General features: G+C 44.2%; 1 protein-coding gene across 2 annotated transcripts in view; it reads right to left on the reverse strand.

The window, feature by feature from the left end:
- ZFYVE26 (zinc finger FYVE-type containing 26) overlaps nucleotides 1-18,601 on the reverse strand; it is a 740,905-nt gene that overhangs the window by 703,431 nt on the left and 18,873 nt on the right. For both annotated transcript variants that reach the window (XM_085627201.1, XM_085627200.1), the window contains exons 2-3: nucleotides 9,676-9,751; nucleotides 31-120 (exon numbers count right to left, since the gene is read on the reverse strand). In XM_085627201.1, the coding sequence (XP_085483327.1) occupies nucleotides 31-120; nucleotides 9,676-9,751 (166 nt within the window). The remainder of the gene's footprint in view (nucleotides 1-30; nucleotides 121-9,675; nucleotides 9,752-18,601) is intronic.

Here is an 18,601-nt window from a genome sequence, read left to right on the forward strand (position 1 = left end):
AACATGCCAATGCAATGGAAAACTTCTCACCTTCATAACTTCCTTCGTAAGATCATTCTGTAATTCTTCTAAGAGTAAGAGGAATTCAGTTTCCTTTCTGAGAAAGGCTGGCAATGGTTTCTGAAACAGGCATTAAAGAAAAGGAAGTTAATGCTTAAAAATGATCAGCAAATAAAATGCACTTCGACAAATGTCATGAAACGTTCTGATGTGTATTTAATTGAAGCTAGGTCAATGCAGCACCCTGATTATGCACACAAATTATCTGAAATAAATGTTGCTGTTTAAATTGACAGATGACTCAACTACTAATGGCAGCAATATGTAGATAATCAAAATGTATGTCCAATGACAGTCAATATCTAAATACACTGCGGTGTTTAAACTCATTTCCATGTAATCAACAATATTGTTATAAGGTGAATTTTGAGTTGTCTCTCTCTCAAGATGGGTCCATAACTACATAGGAGAGCACCCAAGGGAAATACATGGAAATCCCAATGAAACTAATGGCCATGGTCAACAAAAGAACGGATGGCTAGAAACTGTAAAATTGAGTTATGCAGAATTAGATAGTTAAGCTCAACCAGTTGAAGAGTAGATCTAAAATATCAGGAAGCGAAATCACAAGCAAATGTGTCTACTGATAAACAACAAACCAATATGGTACAACAATTTCTACTAAAATTGGTCAATCCTCTCCAATATTACAGTATAACTCTTGTCTGGTGGACACACCTGAAGACATGCCCTTATTAAAGTTTCTTACCTCTCTTCTACCCCAGGCTCTACAGCTGGCTTCCACCTCCCTCTACTCTTCCTACTTCTCTGCCTATCTCATTCACTTATATATCCCAGCATCCTCCATACCTTTTGCACCATTGCTCTCTGGTATCTAATACCGATATTCTGCTCGCTCTCCTCACTTGATGGAAAACCAATATCAAAAGGCTCCTCTTCTCTTTCCACTCTTGCTGTACTGTATACTCCTTTGTACATTTGCAACATGCCAATGCAATGGAAAACTTCTAACCTTCATAACTTCCTTCCCAAGATTATTCTGTAATTCTTCTAAGAGTAAGAGGAATTCGGTTTCATGTTCATGTAAAATTATGTTTGAGCTAAATAAGAGCATTATGTATTTATATATGTATCAGTCATGCAGAACCTGCTGACACAAATATAATGACCACAGACCTGCGTAGGGAATGTTCATTACAAGGCAGGGCAATCAAGCAATTGGAGGGACTGTAAAAGGGCAAACAACATATCAGGACCTTCTCTCACTTTGCTTCCAACCGTGTAAAGCTGAAGGGCTTACACTATGTCTATGTACTAATGTTCCCAGTCTTTAGAAACTGATGGACCATGACTTCAGTTCACCTTCCCAAACAACAAAAGAACTGCTCCCAGCACAGATGTTATTATTAGGGACTTTTGCAGAGTCTGCACATCAATGTCCAACAAGAACAAAAATGGACGGGAATCAGCGAATAAATAGAGGCCTGAATGAGTAGGTGCAAATGTCTGTATGGTATCTAGAACCACCTGAACAGGATAGCTGATGCCTATTTACTGCGGACAAAAGAGCTAAATCACGAAAGACTGAAACAGATTTCCACCGTCTATACAGAAACAAGTATGGGGTGGGTGAGTGGCAGAGCAAGATTCTTCAAAGCAGTCCTACTTCTGCTAAAGGAACCTATAGCTTTAGAGTCCACATTGCCAGGTGGAACACATTCTCTGGCATGAATGAAACAAAGGTGGCAAATAGTCCCAAGTGCAATGGCTGTGGCCAAGCAAAACACAAGTTTTTCACTAGGGATCCGATCTACGACTCAGTTAACAATGCCCTCCTATGGGTGGGGGAGGCTAGCCATGCAGCAAGATGGCCGCTCTTTGAGGTGCTCTGCCAGCTGAAACTAATAATCTACCAAAGTCCATACCCATGGACAGTCTGATCAACTGCAGAGAGGCTACAATTGATTCCTGATGACTCGTGGCTTATCCGATAGATGTCTCTGCGGTCTGCGATGACACCGCAGCGTAATACCGATCGATGGTCTAGGAGGCCCACGAGGGAGCGGTGTCCATCAACGCAGGGCGTGCAGCATCTACACCTTCCTGGCGGGGAGCCTCGACACAGCGATGAGGAGTTGGCGACTAAGTGGGCCTGCTTGCCTGACGGTTGAGGGCCGAGCCTCCGGGCGGGCAGCGGGGCGGCGTGACACTGTCCGTGAACAGCTGGAGACCCTGGGGGCAGGCACCGCCCGGCCTGGAGGTAAGGTGCGGTTGCAGGCGGGTTGCAGGGTCCTTAAGAGACCGTGGTCGACCAACCACCCCTGGGAGACCCAGAGGCGAGAGGGAGGCGGGGGAGCAGAGGACGGATCCTGGGGTGGGTCAGAGGAGACCGCAGGAGCCAATCTTCCCCCCCCCCCGCTCTGCTCTCTGTGCGAGACTGCGTGGCCCTGTCGGCCATAGCCACCGCTGCTGTCGGAGGCGGGAAAGACCCGAGATATGGGCGGGGAAATCGACCCGCAATGACCAACACTGGCCACACATACAGATACAGCACTACGAACGCCCACAGGGGGTGACGGACCGGGAGCATCGAATAAGCGATGCGCTGAGGGGCTGGGTGGGGAGAGACCAACATGCGGCGGGGGGCCTGGGGCTGCGTGAACATCCCACTCGGAACACCCTTCTCTCCAATACACCATATTCGTGGCAGTCTGGGACAATTTCGAGCAGAAACTAAACACGCTCGAAGCTGTACCGAGAATGCACTGCGCCCAGGACTAAAATTGAGTGTAGCAGATAGATGTTGCGGCTGTCCACACCCGTCTATTCTGACCTCAACGGGGGCCCCACACCCCGACATTGCTGCCAGGGGGAGACAACCTGCGATACTGACGCACAAGCCAGCCCTCAGCAAAAGTGCACAAGAGGGGGGAGCGAATTAGAGGATAAGCAACAGGACAACGAAGCTGGGCCGCGCAAAGACCAGTGACCGGCCGAAGCTGAAACCAGAGGCGGGACTGACAAGGCCCCTTATAACTCCTACAACACAACAGCCCTCGAAGGTGACGGCGGTCAGGCAGGTCACCCTGATGGGGCTGCACTCAAGGAAAAGCTGATTCACCATTGCACCGAGAGCCCGAGAGCATATGCCTTCCTGGGCCCCCTCCCAGGGCGCGAGGGTCTCGTGTGACTCCGGGACGGCCCCTGGCTGAGACAGACTGCTCAGAACAACTGCACTATCACACCAAACCCAACCTGCAAAACTTGTACTGGGGGTGTCCGCTGGGGCCCCCTGCTGATCTTCACACAGAGGAGCAAATACTTGCTGCGGCTGGAAAGCGAAAGCAATAACTAGAAACTTCAACAACATGGGTAAACCTGACACCAGACAGGCCAAACTCCATTTCGAGAGGGAAATGGAATAGAAAGGCCAAGTGGACACACAACCCGCAACCAACCCTGGAGGAAGACACCCAAGATGTCGCCATCAAAGAAATCTTCGGTGAAAGTTAAGTTCAGTCTCCGCAACATAGACGCCAAACTAGACCACATGGCTAGTCACCTCGACAGAATGAAGGAACAGGTGGATAAACAAGATAACACTCTAGACCACCTTGAAACCAGAGTCTCTGAAGTAGAGGATGACGTGACAAAGGGAAATGAACAACTATTCAAGATGGAGAAAGAGCCAAAAACGAAGACCTGAAGGCACAATCTAGATGAAATAACCTGAGAATTATTGGAGTCCACGGCCATAGACAATATGGAAAAAAAAAACTAACGAACATGATCCAGGAACTGTTCAGTAAGCGATCTCTCCTGTATTTATAATAGAGCGGGCACACAGAACGCTGGCCCCAAGACCGCCACCATGCGCATCAGCCCCCTCTATTATAGCGTGAATCCTAAACTTCAAGGATAAAAATACGGTGCTGCAGCTTTCACATGAACACATAGTTCAATTTTTACCACCTAAAAGATTACTACAATAAGCTGAGATAAAATACGCTCTCCTCTACCCAGCCAAACTACGCATTACACATGGTAGCAGAGCTCATCATTTCAGTGACGCCAAAGCAGCCCTCAAATTTGCTAAAGGACTGACAGCAAAGTCACCCAGACACTCTCTAAGTGATCAAGATCATGGTAATCTGGATGAAAATGACTGAACTTTAAACTCAAACCTCTCTATTCCACTTCAAATAATCACCACAGTACAAAGCGGCAATACAACTGAAGGAGACAACCTGCACGGAGCCCACTTCAGGGTTCCTTATCACAGCTTGTGCGATCTACCGCCGATGGAGCTATTCACAAGGCGTGAGCCACTCTTTCAGCCGCCCAGCCGGAGAAAGGCTGGGGTGTACGCAAGGCTCTTCTTCGCCCCCAGGGATGAGCCCCACACTCTTCTACTCAGACGAGGGAAGAGACTAGGGGAGGAGGGTGGGGATGGACTACTCAACCAAGTTCTGGGGTTGGAGTGAGGGGGTGGGTCATTTCTCTACGTCTGTAAGAGTGTTAGTTATTGTCTATGTTTTAGAGCAGGTCCCTGTCAAGTATACATAAGTAAAACACTGAAGCAGGCAGTCCATAGGACGGATCCCACACTACTGCCCTACTATAACACGGTAGACACCAAACTGAGCTTACAACAACCCCAACCGACAAGACGGCACACCAAAATGACGACCCTACATACCAACACCCAGATACCCATAATATACCAATGGCACCCACAAGACATAGGCTCTTAACATAGAATGTTAGAGGGCTCAACGACCCCAGAAAAGCTTGCCTTGTCCACACATACCTCAACAGACACCACATAGATATTTGCTTGCTTCAGGAAATACACCTTACCCTTCTACTTTAATCTCTACCATACTACGGGAGAGATACCCGAGGAAACGCTAATTGAATACTTTTGATACCAGTGAACTGCTGTGGCTTGACGATGTGAGGTGACAGTACTTCACTGAAGAGGAAGTCGTGCAAGTCATCCGCAGTCTCCCAAAAGACAAAGCCCCTGGTCTGGATGGCCTAACTGTCTCTTTTTTTAAAGAATATGCCACCCTGCTAGTTCCCCATATGGTAGCTATGTACCAAGCGTCATTAGTGGCTCATTTCCATACTGAAACCCGGGAAACCGCCACATTTATGTGGCTCTTATAACCCCTTGTCAATGATTTACATTGATAACAAAATCATAGCTAAACTGATTGCCAATCGAATATGCCTCCTTTTACCAGACATAAATCGCCCCGATCAATCTAAGAACACTGCTCGCAATCATGCAATGTGTGGAGCCCACATTAGTAGTGGGCGACGCCCTCTTAGATGCCACAAAGGCGTTTGATTCAATGGAATGGCCTTTTCTGTTTGGCCTCAGGCGATAAGGATTTATCCCCATATTCCTCCGCCTATATCTTTGCTATTCTCAGTCCCCATATTAACTTCGATGTGGTTATCTGGGAGGTCAAACACTTCGGGGAATTGTCGGGCATCAAGATTAACTGGACTAAGTCCATTATCTTCCCCCTCACGGACAACACCCTGAAATTTGAATCGGAATACTCACTAACATGGGCGACTGAACCAGTCAAATATCTGGGAGTATTGCTTAGTCTCAACAGCGGGTACCTCTGGACAGCAAACTACGGCAGGGCAATCACCTGGCTGGGTGGATTAAATGCCCCAGATTACATGATATGCAGAATGCGCGCAGGGTCAATATGCCCACTACTGGACATATCCCATCAAATTTCAACCGCACGTGGCGGTGGAGGCAGACCTGGTACATCCCACCCCCCTGTCCACGGCGCTATATCATCCGTACAGACGCACATGCACAGAAGCAACCACGACCAATTGCGTGCCATGGGCGTCAGACGGCCCAAAACGTAGGGCACGACTCCTATGCCTTTATGCTCCCTCCATTCCGAAAATCAACTACCCACTGATACCGGCACTGGTGGACTCCAATACTAAAACAAGGTACACCAGAGAAAATTATGCACATTCGCAGACCTGTACCCAGGGGGACGATTTCTCCCCCCTCCTGGACACTGCACACTGACCAACGGTCAGTCACAGGTATCTTCATATATCAACAACTTAGAGCCACTTGTAAAGCGCTACATAACACCTTCCCAGAACCCTCGCCCACTCTTGATGCTCTGGAGTACTTGCAGACCAACGCAACGCGACACAAACTGCTAACACAACTGTACAATATTATGCAGAATATGGCACTAATAGAGCTAGATTCCTCAAGATTAAGCATTGCTCTGGTTTGTGTTTCAGACAGACTGCATTTAAATATGGCATACAGATTTTGGTGCAAGTAAAACACATGGCACATGAAATATGAAATGAGGCCTAGTCAAAGGTTTTTTAAAAGGGGCACTTTTCGTGCTTGCTAAGTGAAAGACAAAAAAAATTAGGCCTGGTCAAAATGCTTACAGTCTGAAATGTCTGTGCTGAATTAACATGTGTTTTTGCAGTGTAGAAAAACTTGTGATTTTATTTTATCTTCAAAGCTAAAATGGAAAACTGCAATGTGTTCTCTCCTCCCAGCTCCTTTCCCCTATAATATACACTCCCTGTTTCCGTCTCAAGAGACTTTTGCTTTGTTGCATATTTAGACAATACATATTCAGTTCATAACATCTTTTTATACTACATGTGGGGCAAAAGCATTTTGCATGAAAGGCTATCTAAAACATTAGAGCATATTACCTTAAGTATGTATTAAATGCTTGCGCTTTGAAAATTTGCACTGGTGCATGTTTTATGCTATGTTGTACATTGCACATTTTTGCATGTTGTGCACAAATAATAGAAAAGCTGCTTTAAACTAACAGCTTTTGCTAGGTAATAACTAATACAAGGTATTAGTATGGGGGAGGTAAACATAATGGATTTTATTTCATGAATTAATACTTTTTTTTGTGTTGGTTTTGTTTTTGGTCTACCATAAAATGGCTGCCTGGGAATCCAGCGTGGCTGAGAATTGTGCTGAATGAGAAACGCATGCTCAGAACCAGCTACATACTGCCAAGTGCCTCAAGTGAAGACACAATGGGTCAAAGACCGCAGTGAACTGTAAATTCTTGTTATTGTGCCAACGTACCAGTGTTTGTGGAAAGTATCCTTCTTGCATGCGATGTTAAAGGAAGGAGGAAATTGCCTGATACATTTTTCTGCCTTAATGTTGCATATTTGTATAATTATTGATGGTGAAACAATGAGACTGTATTAAGCATTAACGCTTCCTTTGTTAAAACTGGTATGGGTTGGATTTGCAATGAGAACAGGATGGTGAGACCCTCATGTCATCTATGCTAACCAATCACAGTACGAGTTTCTACTGAAACTGCAACATTATTAGTGTAGTCAGCCAAGAATTAGAGTATAAATAATGACTGATTTAGAGGCGTGTTAACTTTAGGGGCTTTAGAAGCTGTAGGGGGCGTGTGAGCTTTTTGGGACTAGAAGAGATAGGAGAGGAAAGGAAGCAGATGAGGCCAGACATCATATGGGTTAGGCACGTGATCGTCGCGGGTGCAGCCTGGGAGAAGATTGCGTCCGAGGAGAGACAGAGGGAGGTGGGGGCCTTTGCTCATATTTTTTCAGAGGGTCCTTGCACGTCATATTTGTGGCAAGGCAGATCACATTCCTCTGTGGCCTGTGAAGGAGGGGCCTTTTCAGGAGCAGCCTCTCTGTCAGACAATGGGGAGGGAGAGAGACAGACTGAACAGACAAGGGCAGAGACTGCAGCTGACAGAACAGTTTAGATTTAAATGCTAAAACTCTAAGTATGCTTTGACTAACTAACTAGTTTTGAAAAGATTTGTCTTATGCATTTATTTCTCTTTATGGGAGATTTTTGCCAATTATTAATTATTGATTAGCCTTGCAAACTCACTCTGAATTATATTTTTCCTGAAACTCTTTAAAGAGTTCTGACTGACATAGAATTAGGGGTTTTTCCTCCTGTATGCAAACTATAATATATGTGTATTAATTCTATTTTTCCTATTTTCAATTCTGTAACCTGACTGATATTTGACGAATGAATAAAGGGTCAGAGAACTTTAACTTTTAACTATAAAATAAAGCCCTTTACAAATACTCACAATTCTATTTATTGGCTTAAATATTAATTGCATTTTTGATTTTTCATGTTTATGTAAAGTCTCCTGAAGGTAATATACAGTGGCAAGGGTCCAGTACCTTTACAGCAGTAAATTAGAGGTAAATGAGGTTTTGCATTAAGAAATTACTGTGAAATTACCGCTGCATCAGCACCAGTGTGCATCCCGAGAGATTACGCCCAGTGGGTGTCGGACACTACCCCTCCTATAACTGAGGAACAATGGGCGTACTGCTGTGGGCAGACTGAAGCCCTCTCCCCCATATTCAGACTGCGACTCATACATTTCAAGTATCTCCATGCACTATACCTGCCCAGCTGCAGCAAATGGGATTGAGGGAGGAGTCATGATGGGTACGGTACTTGCTACCCCAAGCCTATTTTATGCACCTAGCATGGGATTGCCCAAAAATTAAGATTATTGGACGGCAGTGAACCACACCCTTCAACAAATCACAGAACACGCCACAACATGGACACCAGTGGTTAGCCTCTTGGGGTATGTCAAGGAAGAACCACAGGAATGCCTACAACATGCTCCTCTTACTAGCTAAGCGGCAAATAGCCAAACACTGGGGAGGGAGGACTGCACCACAAATAGACCATTGGTTGTGAGACGCAGCCTACTGCCATAACCAGTTAGCAGCTTACTGGGAGATGATGCCGCACGGGTCACAGCCTCAGGAGATTTGGGAACCACTTCTGGCATTTTTAAGACTACAAAACAGCACCTAGTCCGAAGAAACAGGGAACAACACTTAGAGACACTGGGCCGGAGAGGGCCAGACAGGTACAAATGAAATGGAGGGTACGAGAGGCTTGATCATATACCTACAGCTAAAGGGGATCCAAACTACCGGAGACAAAGAAGGTTTTCCTGGACTAAACTAATTGTATGCTCAGCAACTGTAGAACTAGACATCGACAATAAATAAATGTCTCCCTTTGCCCCCCCGTTTCACCCTCCCTCCTTTTTTCCCTGATTCTCAAGTTAACACCTGATCTTTAAGTTGTATGACTATTTGAAATGCAAATTAAAAAGAAATGCCTTCCTATAGCTGCTGCAAATAATACTGACTTTCAATCCCTACAAACTTGGTTGGGTTAACGATTTGCTCATCATTTCTGAAGATGATATAAATACACTGCATTATTGCAACAACAACAAAAAGAAGTGCTGGCTCAGCTTTTCCCCCAAAACATAACCCTGAAACTGTAACCTGCTGAATACATCTTGACCACTCTACCAAATGGGCCACAAAGCAGCAGACAGACTGAGTAAGAACAAACAGGGGCTTACATCCTTCTGCCAACCATTGAGTGTGGTCTAGGTACGTCTTTACTTAGTCTTTAACCTGGGATTCTGTAACTGTGGTTGAAATTGTATATGGCCAAAGCTATATTCATAAGTACTCCAGAACAAGTAAGAGGAAGCAGAGAAAGGAGACTGACAAAACATTTGAAATGGGGTAATAAAATGCATCAATTGTCTCACTTACGTTATCCAGAGCCAACCACTTCTCCAAAGAAATCAGCCAGAACCAGGCCATGTGCTGTGGGGTGCTTTTCCCACATCTGAAATCAGAAGCGTGGCAAAATTATTCTTTATCAAAATGTTAAACCAGAAATTCAGCACTGGTGTTAATAACACGACAATAGTGGTTGTTAAATACCCAGATGTTCAGCCTCTACAAACAGTAAAATGCACAAGACGACAAAACATTTTCAAAGGGATGGCTACTTGTTCTATCAGCAGCCAATAAAACTGGTCGCCTCGAGCAAAGCAGAAGAAAAACGTGTGGAAATCAAAAACGATTTAGGTTTATTGAGGCAGCAAGTTGTTGTAATGTTCATGTGACACGTCCTGGTCCCTATTTTCCTCTCAATCCTACAATGCTTTAAGAAGAAGAGATGAACTTCACTTCTACAGATAACTCTTCTAGGAGGTCACTGCATCTCAAAATATTAAAAATCGTTGAACATCTGAACCTTTACATAGTTTCTCTTTATTAACCTTCCTAATGGTTTAAACTGTTTTTAAATAGGCTTCAAGAAGTTCAATAGAGCTGGTCTAATAGAATTAAACATAAATCAGCATTAACAAAGACGATAAATCTACATTTGGTGTAGGGACACACAGAAACGCAACATTTGAGACACATTGAACATACATATAGGCACTCACCTCGACATTTAAGGTACACAGCATTAATCTACAAATCGAAATACATTATCATACTCCAAAGACCGCCCACATGTCATGAGATTAACTCACCTAGTCATGTTACCAGCTAAAGAAAATGCGACCGCCATTTTAGGCCATCTTTAAGCTTTAGGCATTTGTTGCTTTTTCAGGAGGTTGTGTTTGGGTGAACACTGAGTATACACGACAGAGAGGAGGTTATAAAACACTTTTAACTGTGAAATTTTAGTGTGGTATAATTACATGCGGTATTGCACAGTTCTAAGTTGAAATTCATATATTGGAACAATGGTAATCCGCTGGACACACAAGAATTAAAAATCTCACGGATATGTAAAAAGCTACGAGATACAATCTTCAGCCCATAAAAAGAAGATAAAAGCAGCTAACAGGAGGTGGGCTGCACTCTAAAAATTATTACAAAACTAAAAATATGGGACTGAAACAATAAACCAAAAACATGGATAGACAGTTAATGGACCTGTATAGTTTCAGTGCATTTCTACTTCCCCGATGGTTCTACTTTAATATAGCTTGCCTAATGTGCCACATACAATTTAAAAATCGGGATACAGCAAAGACTATTGGTGGATGGGCGTCATACTTTAAAACTCTGTAGGCCTCTGCACAGCGCACAAAACCCAGGTTCTTATAAAGTTGGATTAACCAACAATTGCGCGGCAACCGATAGGCTGGGCAGATGGGTCTGGGTCAAAAATACATAGCGTGGGTGAAATTTCTAAACACTCAGCCAATAGCCAGGGTGGGCACTGGTCGCCTAGTATCAGACGTGATCAGATTGCAGAGAGGGACCAGGCAGGGCTGTCCCCTATCTCCCAAATTGTTTGCCTTAGCGATGGAGCTGATGGCATGCAGATTATGTCAGGTGCTCCGTAGATGGGGAATACAAGTGGGATAAACAACTCATGTAGTGTCCCTGTATCCATCTGATGCTATGATATACTTGCACCATCCTGACATCTCGGCCCTAATCCTCCTTAATGTGATGAGGAAGTTAAGAGAGCTCTCGGGCCTCCAAGTTAACCATCTTAAGTCTGTATGGTTCCCATTGGGATAGCTGAGGGGGCTTGAGGCTGCCTGACTCCCTGAGGCTGGGATCCCCCAGAGTGTGGACAAAGTACGCTATCTCGGCATGTACATAGCACATGGAGTGCAGCAGTGACATGCACTAAAGATGGGACGTCTGCTGTACAATCTTAAGCCGCCTAATAAGTTTTGGAACTCTCTTGTGTTTTCCTTGATGGGAGCATGGCCTTAATCAAAATGGTTGTGCTGCTGTGGTGCCTTTATGTCCTGCATGGAACAATGTATGAGATCCCCTTAAGCGTTTTCCAGGAAGTGGACAAATTCCTGGCGGACCTACTGTAGGCTGGGAGGTGGTGTTGGGTTGGACTGGCCACACTGAAGTTGGAATGGGATAAAGGGGGAATGGATGGGCCAGACCTCAAGCTCTGCTACCTAGTGTCCCACCAACAACATGCTGTGAACTGGTTTGATGAGGGACCTAACTGGGAGAAGTCCTTGCTCATGGTTACCACCGGGAGCAGAGAACTGGGGTCCCTCTTCCTGTGTAGAAGCAGTACACCTGCAGCACAACCGCACATCCTTAGACTAGTATACAGACTATGGGAGCAGGCGCTGCAGATGGTAATACGTAGGGTGCCATATGGCCCGGCGCTGGAGGTGTGGTGCATGCTGCTCTTCGCCCAAATAACCCACACCATGGCTGTGGCCAGGTGGCGGGAGGGGGGGTGCACCACACTGGGTGACCTCTACCCCCTAGGCCGATTCATCAAACTGCAAGAGGCAGCAGAATCTTTTAATTTGGGACGGGGTCAGTTTCTCCAATAGGCTAAAATTACAGCAACAGCCCAGGAGATTTGGACTGGTTTTCCAGATGCTCCCAGTGCTACACAGACACTGGTTACAATGCTGACAATGGCGGATGGTCGACATCTCATCACCCATATCTACTGTACCCTGCGAGCTGATAGACACAAATCTCCCCTTAAAGTGGAGGACACGTGGTACAGACCAACCTAGTTCCCTATCATGACTAAGGAGTGGACGAAAATACACCAGGAAGTGTGAGAGGTCTCAGCCAACACACGTATCAAACTTGCTCAGTACAATATAATACATATCACGTACCTCTCGCCCAAACATCTACACACAATTCATATTAATAGAGATGCAGGGTGACCGCGTTGTAGACAAGCACCGGCGGACTTCCTTCACATCATGTGGAACTGCCCCCAGATCATTCGTTTTTGGGACACTAACCTAGAACATCTGCATACTGCTGCGGGGTGGTCAGCTACTAGGGACTTGAGACAATGCCTGTTGAGTTTGGTCACAATTAGGAAAGAAGAGGAAACTCATCAGGAAGTTTGTGATGCTTGGATTGATGCTGGCCAAGCGTCGATGGCTTAACCTTCCAACGGCTGAGGGGTTGTGAGACATGACCGAATGGGTGGCATAGGGAAAGGGACATATGAAGAAAGTGAGGTGTGACAATAGACTGCAATATGACTTGCTAGCAGGGGAAGCCAAGATACATGACCTCGTTGAGGGCGATTCCTCTGCCCCCAAAACAGCTGTGGTCACTGGGGATGGGAGTACCACACAACCGTAGTCATTACAGCGATGGGAGGTTGAGAACCGCGAACCCTCTAAGAGGTCACACACTGGGGGTTGGGGCTCAAGAAGACACTGCGCGGGTGGCCTCCTGCAGCCCTCTTTATGGCTTGTATGCCTTGGACGCTGGGCAATATAAAGAGCGGTGCATAGGAGGGTAATGGGGGGATGCCGTGTTATTTCCTCTTTGAACAAAATTCATATGCCTAGGTTGGCCCTGATGACAGTTATAGTTTCACATATTGTATGACTTGACGTGCAGGTCCTGTAATGGTTTTTCTGAGGTGGCATTGTGTACTGTTGAAATGTTAATAACACCATATTATTAAAAAAAAGGAAGGGCAGAGAAAGAAGGAAAGATGCAAAGAAAGAAAAAAGAAGAAAAAAGGGAGAAAGGAAGGGAGAAAGAAAGGAAAATGGAGGAGGAGAGAAAGAAAGGAAAATGGAGGAGGAGAGAAAGAAAGGAAAATGGAGGAGGAGAGAAAGAAAGGAAAATGGAGGAGGAGAGAAAGAAAGCAAGGGGGGGGAGAAACAAATGGAGGAAGAGAGAAAGAAAGAAAGAAAGAAAGAAAGAGAGAAAGAAAGAAAGAAAGAAAGAAAGAAAGAAAGAAAGAAAGAAAGAAAGAAAGAAAGAAAGAAAGAAAGAAAGAAAGAAAGAAAGAAAGAAAGAAAGAAAGAAAGAAAGAAAGAAAGAAAGAAAGAAAGAAAGAAAGAAAGAAAGAAAGACAAAGAAAGGGAGAAGAGAGAAAGAAAGAAATGGAGAAAGAAATAGAGAAAGAAATGGAGAAAGAAAGAAATACATGTGTTACAAATTAAACATGATAAAGGCTGACTTTCTTCCTGAGAAAAGTTTATTAAGGAACAATTGGTGAAATTGAGTCCAAAATAAATGTATTCTGAAGGATTGTCTGCTTATGAATTCACATGTATACTATTGAAGATTTCGGTTAGTGTACTGGATGCCTAGTAAAAACAGAATAACTTCATAGAAATCAGTTTCAAATGGGCGTAATTTGCAAAGCTGTGAAATACCAGCAGTCACATAAACAAAGAACACTTCAATAGCAATTTACGACAGCACTGACAGGCACCAGGAACTGATAACGCTGGAATGTGGCCTGTGCTCTCATATGGTTGAAAGCAGGCTCTAAACACAAGGGCAACACTAGAGTAATTATAAATACACACAACAAGCATTTGCAATGCAATAGGTCTCGCATTTGTGAGAGTTTAAGCTATTGGCATTGTAAATGACAATGCCTTTTATTACGTGTTTTGAAAACCAACACATATATAAAAGGCGTTGTCATTTACAATACCAATAGCTTAAACTCTCGCAAATGCGAGACCTATTGCATTGCAAATGCTTGTGTTGTGTCTTGTCGCAGTGAGCGCAGTTCTTTGCCACCCACAGCAGTGGTTGTAAGAAGCGCGAGTATTACAATCAATATTTTCTCCTGAGGGCAGATAGTGCCTGACTTCATGCACAGATCTCCTTAGACTCATCCGCCATCTCGCTAATTGGATCCCCTGCAGGAAGACGAGGGGTCACGTCTGGGTATCTTCTCCCGCCATAGCACTGTGGTAAATAATTTAATTACCGGGACTTAATTTGATGCGGAAAATCTATAACAATAGCTCAGTAAAATAAGAGGCAGAATCCGTGGTATTAGAGGTTCGGAACGGGCTTTATTCCAGAATCAATTTAAATTGAGGAGCTCCATATTCCATCACCACAAAGGTTCAGGAAGTGAAGAACGTTACTTTATTGACAAGTAATCATTTTTATACAATAGGCATTACAGTGAAACAGATGGAGGAGGCGTAACAATTGATAGCAAAGATAAAACATACATGCGTAGCAAAAGTGGGTGTAACTGTGCGTAACTAAAGAACGTCATCAGGTATGATGTCATAATCGGGTGGTTCCATGAAAGAATTTCGCAATGTCAGCAGAAATACTTGGCAGAAATGCGCGCGCAGCAGCATGACGTGTGATTGACGTGCAACTAGGGGGTGAAGGGGACTTGACATTTAGCTCTACATGTGGCGACAGAAGTCTGGAGGGTCAAGTCAACCTAATCCCAAATCATATCTAACATCCTATGTTTAGAGAACTATGTTATCCAAAAGAGAGGTCTCTTAGAATAGAATCTTATTCTATACTGACTATACTGACTGTTAGTGCGTGTACAAGCGTCTAAGTGTCTACACTAGATGCGGGGGCAGAAATCTTCCATAGAACAGGGCTATGAATTACTTGCATAAAGACAGAGAAGCCGGGCCTTTTGCTCGGTAGCTGGAAGAATGTTTACTTAAACTACTAGACAGGAATGCATTGGGTAGGGAGCGGAGCAGATAATTTCGAAGGTGAAATACAGTTTTTGGCAGGCAACAGGCTGATGTCAGGCACCGTTAGCTGCGCAGAGAATGAGGACAAAGTTCATGGATACAGATGCGAGCTCAGACTGAAGCTTTTAGAGGCAGAAGGCAGGAAAAGCTTGATGGCAGAATCAGGGCCTACTTGCCTGGACTGTAAAATGTCATAAGTGAACCATATAAAGCCGTTGGCCTTTCATACTTAGGAATGGAATATCCAGCCCATTCATGGCGGATCTGAAAGAGGACATGTTGGCGGTGGACGCACATGTGTTTGCGTCTTCATAACTGGAACTGGAGGGAACATACATGTACTTGTGATTTATACATGAAACCGTTGGGGTCCAAGATAGGGGACATAACTGACCAGAAAAATCCATATTTCCACATTCCCTCCTTGTCCCCTACTTGCCCGTCAAGAGATATCAATCTTCATTAATCCATCGATCTGTTCATATAGCATCATTTGTTCTTCTTTCTTCTTCCGTGATGAATGAAATCTTGGTGGTGGAATACACGATGTGGCACACAGACCACAGATCGCTGGTCCACATTGTAGACATAGACAGCAACTGAATAGTATGAGAAAGCCAATACCTAGGAAGGATAGGACCTTCCATCCAAAGGTAGATAATACACTCCAAAACCAACCGGACCAAGTCCAGGTGCCTGGATTCTGGTGTATCTGGCTTACAATCTTATGAAGGCGAGTTATGGCTTTATATACAGATTGCGAATTTTCTGGTATGAAAATGCAACAACTTGATCCGATGACCCTACAAGCTCCGCCCCTATCGGCCAGGATGACGTCAAGGACAAGACGATTTTGAAGCACAACAATCCGCATAGCAGACTGCTCTTCTGTTAAATTGCCTAAGGCGGAAATAGTTTCATTCACTACTGCTTCAAGGGTTCTGGTTAATCTACGTATCAGCTTACTATTGGTAACTGTACCTATATAGGGAAAGAGACCTTTATTGAAATCTGTGTATTTTTCCCATGCGGTCTCAGTATAATCGACTATTGGGAGATCTCTCCTTTCTCTATTATGTACTAAATGAGTATTTCTGTGATAATCAGGAGGAGCTAGGAAAACAGGTGGCAAAAGGAATCCGATGTAGCAGGTACCATCCCAATCTAGTGGCAAACGTATGTATGCCGTCTGACCACATATGAAGTAGGAATGGCGGGAAGCTCTAAATGTAGACTTGCCTTGATCACTAAATTCTATTACAGTGGTGCATCTACTATGGCCCATATGTATGGAACCATTCTTTCTTACACATAATTCACCTTTTACTGGAAATACTGACATGGCGGGCAAAATTGGAGTAGCTTCGGATTCGACATTCAAGATCATGAGAGTGAGCGTAAAATTACCTAATCCATATACTTCATTTTCTAGATCAGTTCCTGTTCTTTTGGGAAGTCCCTCCTTGTTAGGGTGACAGACTTTGAGTAAAACTAAGTTCAGATTTCCCCATACCCAGTTTTTCTGGTAAACTGCAGAATTCGAATCTAGGGAATTTATTAAACTAAACCATGCTCCACAGGAGCCGTTGTGTGTGAACGGGTATGGAAAGAGAGGTAGAATTCCTTTATAGTTCTGATAGGGAGGGAGTCGACCACATATCCAACAATTTGTAGCATTGCTAACCTGATGGGAATGATGTAACATACTAATAAAAGTGTTATTGCGCAGCGCAAATCTATAGGACAATTCATGCGGAGGTAATTCACTAAAAGAATGTTCAGCAGTAATATTGTAAACATGTCTAGAAATAGGATAATATGTGTGCAACAATATACTTGCAGTAATTATTAAAAGACTTAGGAAAAACAAAATTAATAACGTCACTGTGCAATGACTACGCAGTGATTTACAGTACGCATGTCGTTTCAACTTTATCCTTCTGTTTCTTTCTCTGTACAGGTCTAAGGGGTACATGTCAGAGACAAATTCGACCGATTCACCTTGGAGAGGACTTAAACAATCAAATTGCCTGACTTGTTAGACCTAAGTTTTAGTTTGTACTGTTCATGGTTATTCAGTTCAACCAAAGGAAGTTTTGAGTCACTCGGGGAAGACACGCAAGGTGTGTCGTTTACGTCTGACGGTAGTCCATGAAATTTCTTGATATGACTTGAATGTATCCAGCCTTTTCGTCCTTCGATCTTTACGGCTGTCCTCGTCGTTAGCAATACGAGTTGAGGCGACTTCCACCTAGGATCCAGCTGAGACTTCCGATCAAAGTTCCTCACTAGAACTAAATCCCCTGGAATTACGTCATGGGGTTTCACCTCGGTGTTGTCGGGAAAGGCTGCAGCTATCTGTGAACGACAAGATTGTAGTGCAGACATCAAGGAAGCCAAGTAATCTGTCAGCATATTACAGTCAATATCAGTTATTTTGCGTGGTATAGGCGTCCCCCACATATTTGTGTGGTCTACCGAAGATCACTTCATAAGGGGATAGCCCTGTTCGAGAGTGTGCTACCATTCTCATGTAAAAGAGTGCAACGGGTAAGGCTACTACCCAGTCGACACCTTTCTCTCTACAAATTTTGGACAATCTAATTTTCAGGGTCTGATTATGTCTTTCCACGAGACCTGCTGCCTCGGGGTGTCGGACACAGTGAAATTTCCACTGATAGCCTAACAAAAGTGAAACGTGTTTCATTAGTTCGGATGAGAACGGCTGGCCGTTATCTGAGTAGACAACACGTGGTAAACCGTACCGTGGGAAGAATTCTCGAACTAACTGTTTGGCAGTAGTCGGGGCAGTGTAATCTGAAACCAGGTATGCCTCTGTCCAACGGGAAAGAGCACAGACAACTACGAGAACATATTTGAATCCTCGACATCGTTCCATCTGGATATAATCCATCTGGAGGACTTCAAAAGGGTGATCAGGAGGCTGAAATCCACCCTGTTCTACGGGAATGCTTTTACCTGGGTTAAACTGACAACAGATCATACAGGTACGAACTTTTTGTTTAGCTGCTGCTCGTAAATGTTTGTTGAACCAAATGTGTTGAATGCTGTCTAGCATAGCTTTTTCTCCTAGATGTGCTGGACTATGTACAGTGTTAATAACGACTTGGACCATTGAATCAGGAAGGAACCACACAGATTTTTCCTTCGTCATCCATCCTTGATCCGTTTGGATCCCTCCTAATTCAGTC

The sequence above is a fragment of the Triturus cristatus genome, chromosome 9, assembly GCF_964204655.1.
Source record: "Triturus cristatus chromosome 9, aTriCri1.1, whole genome shotgun sequence".
In the NCBI taxonomy this organism is placed as follows: Eukaryota; Metazoa; Chordata; class Amphibia; order Caudata; family Salamandridae; genus Triturus; species Triturus cristatus.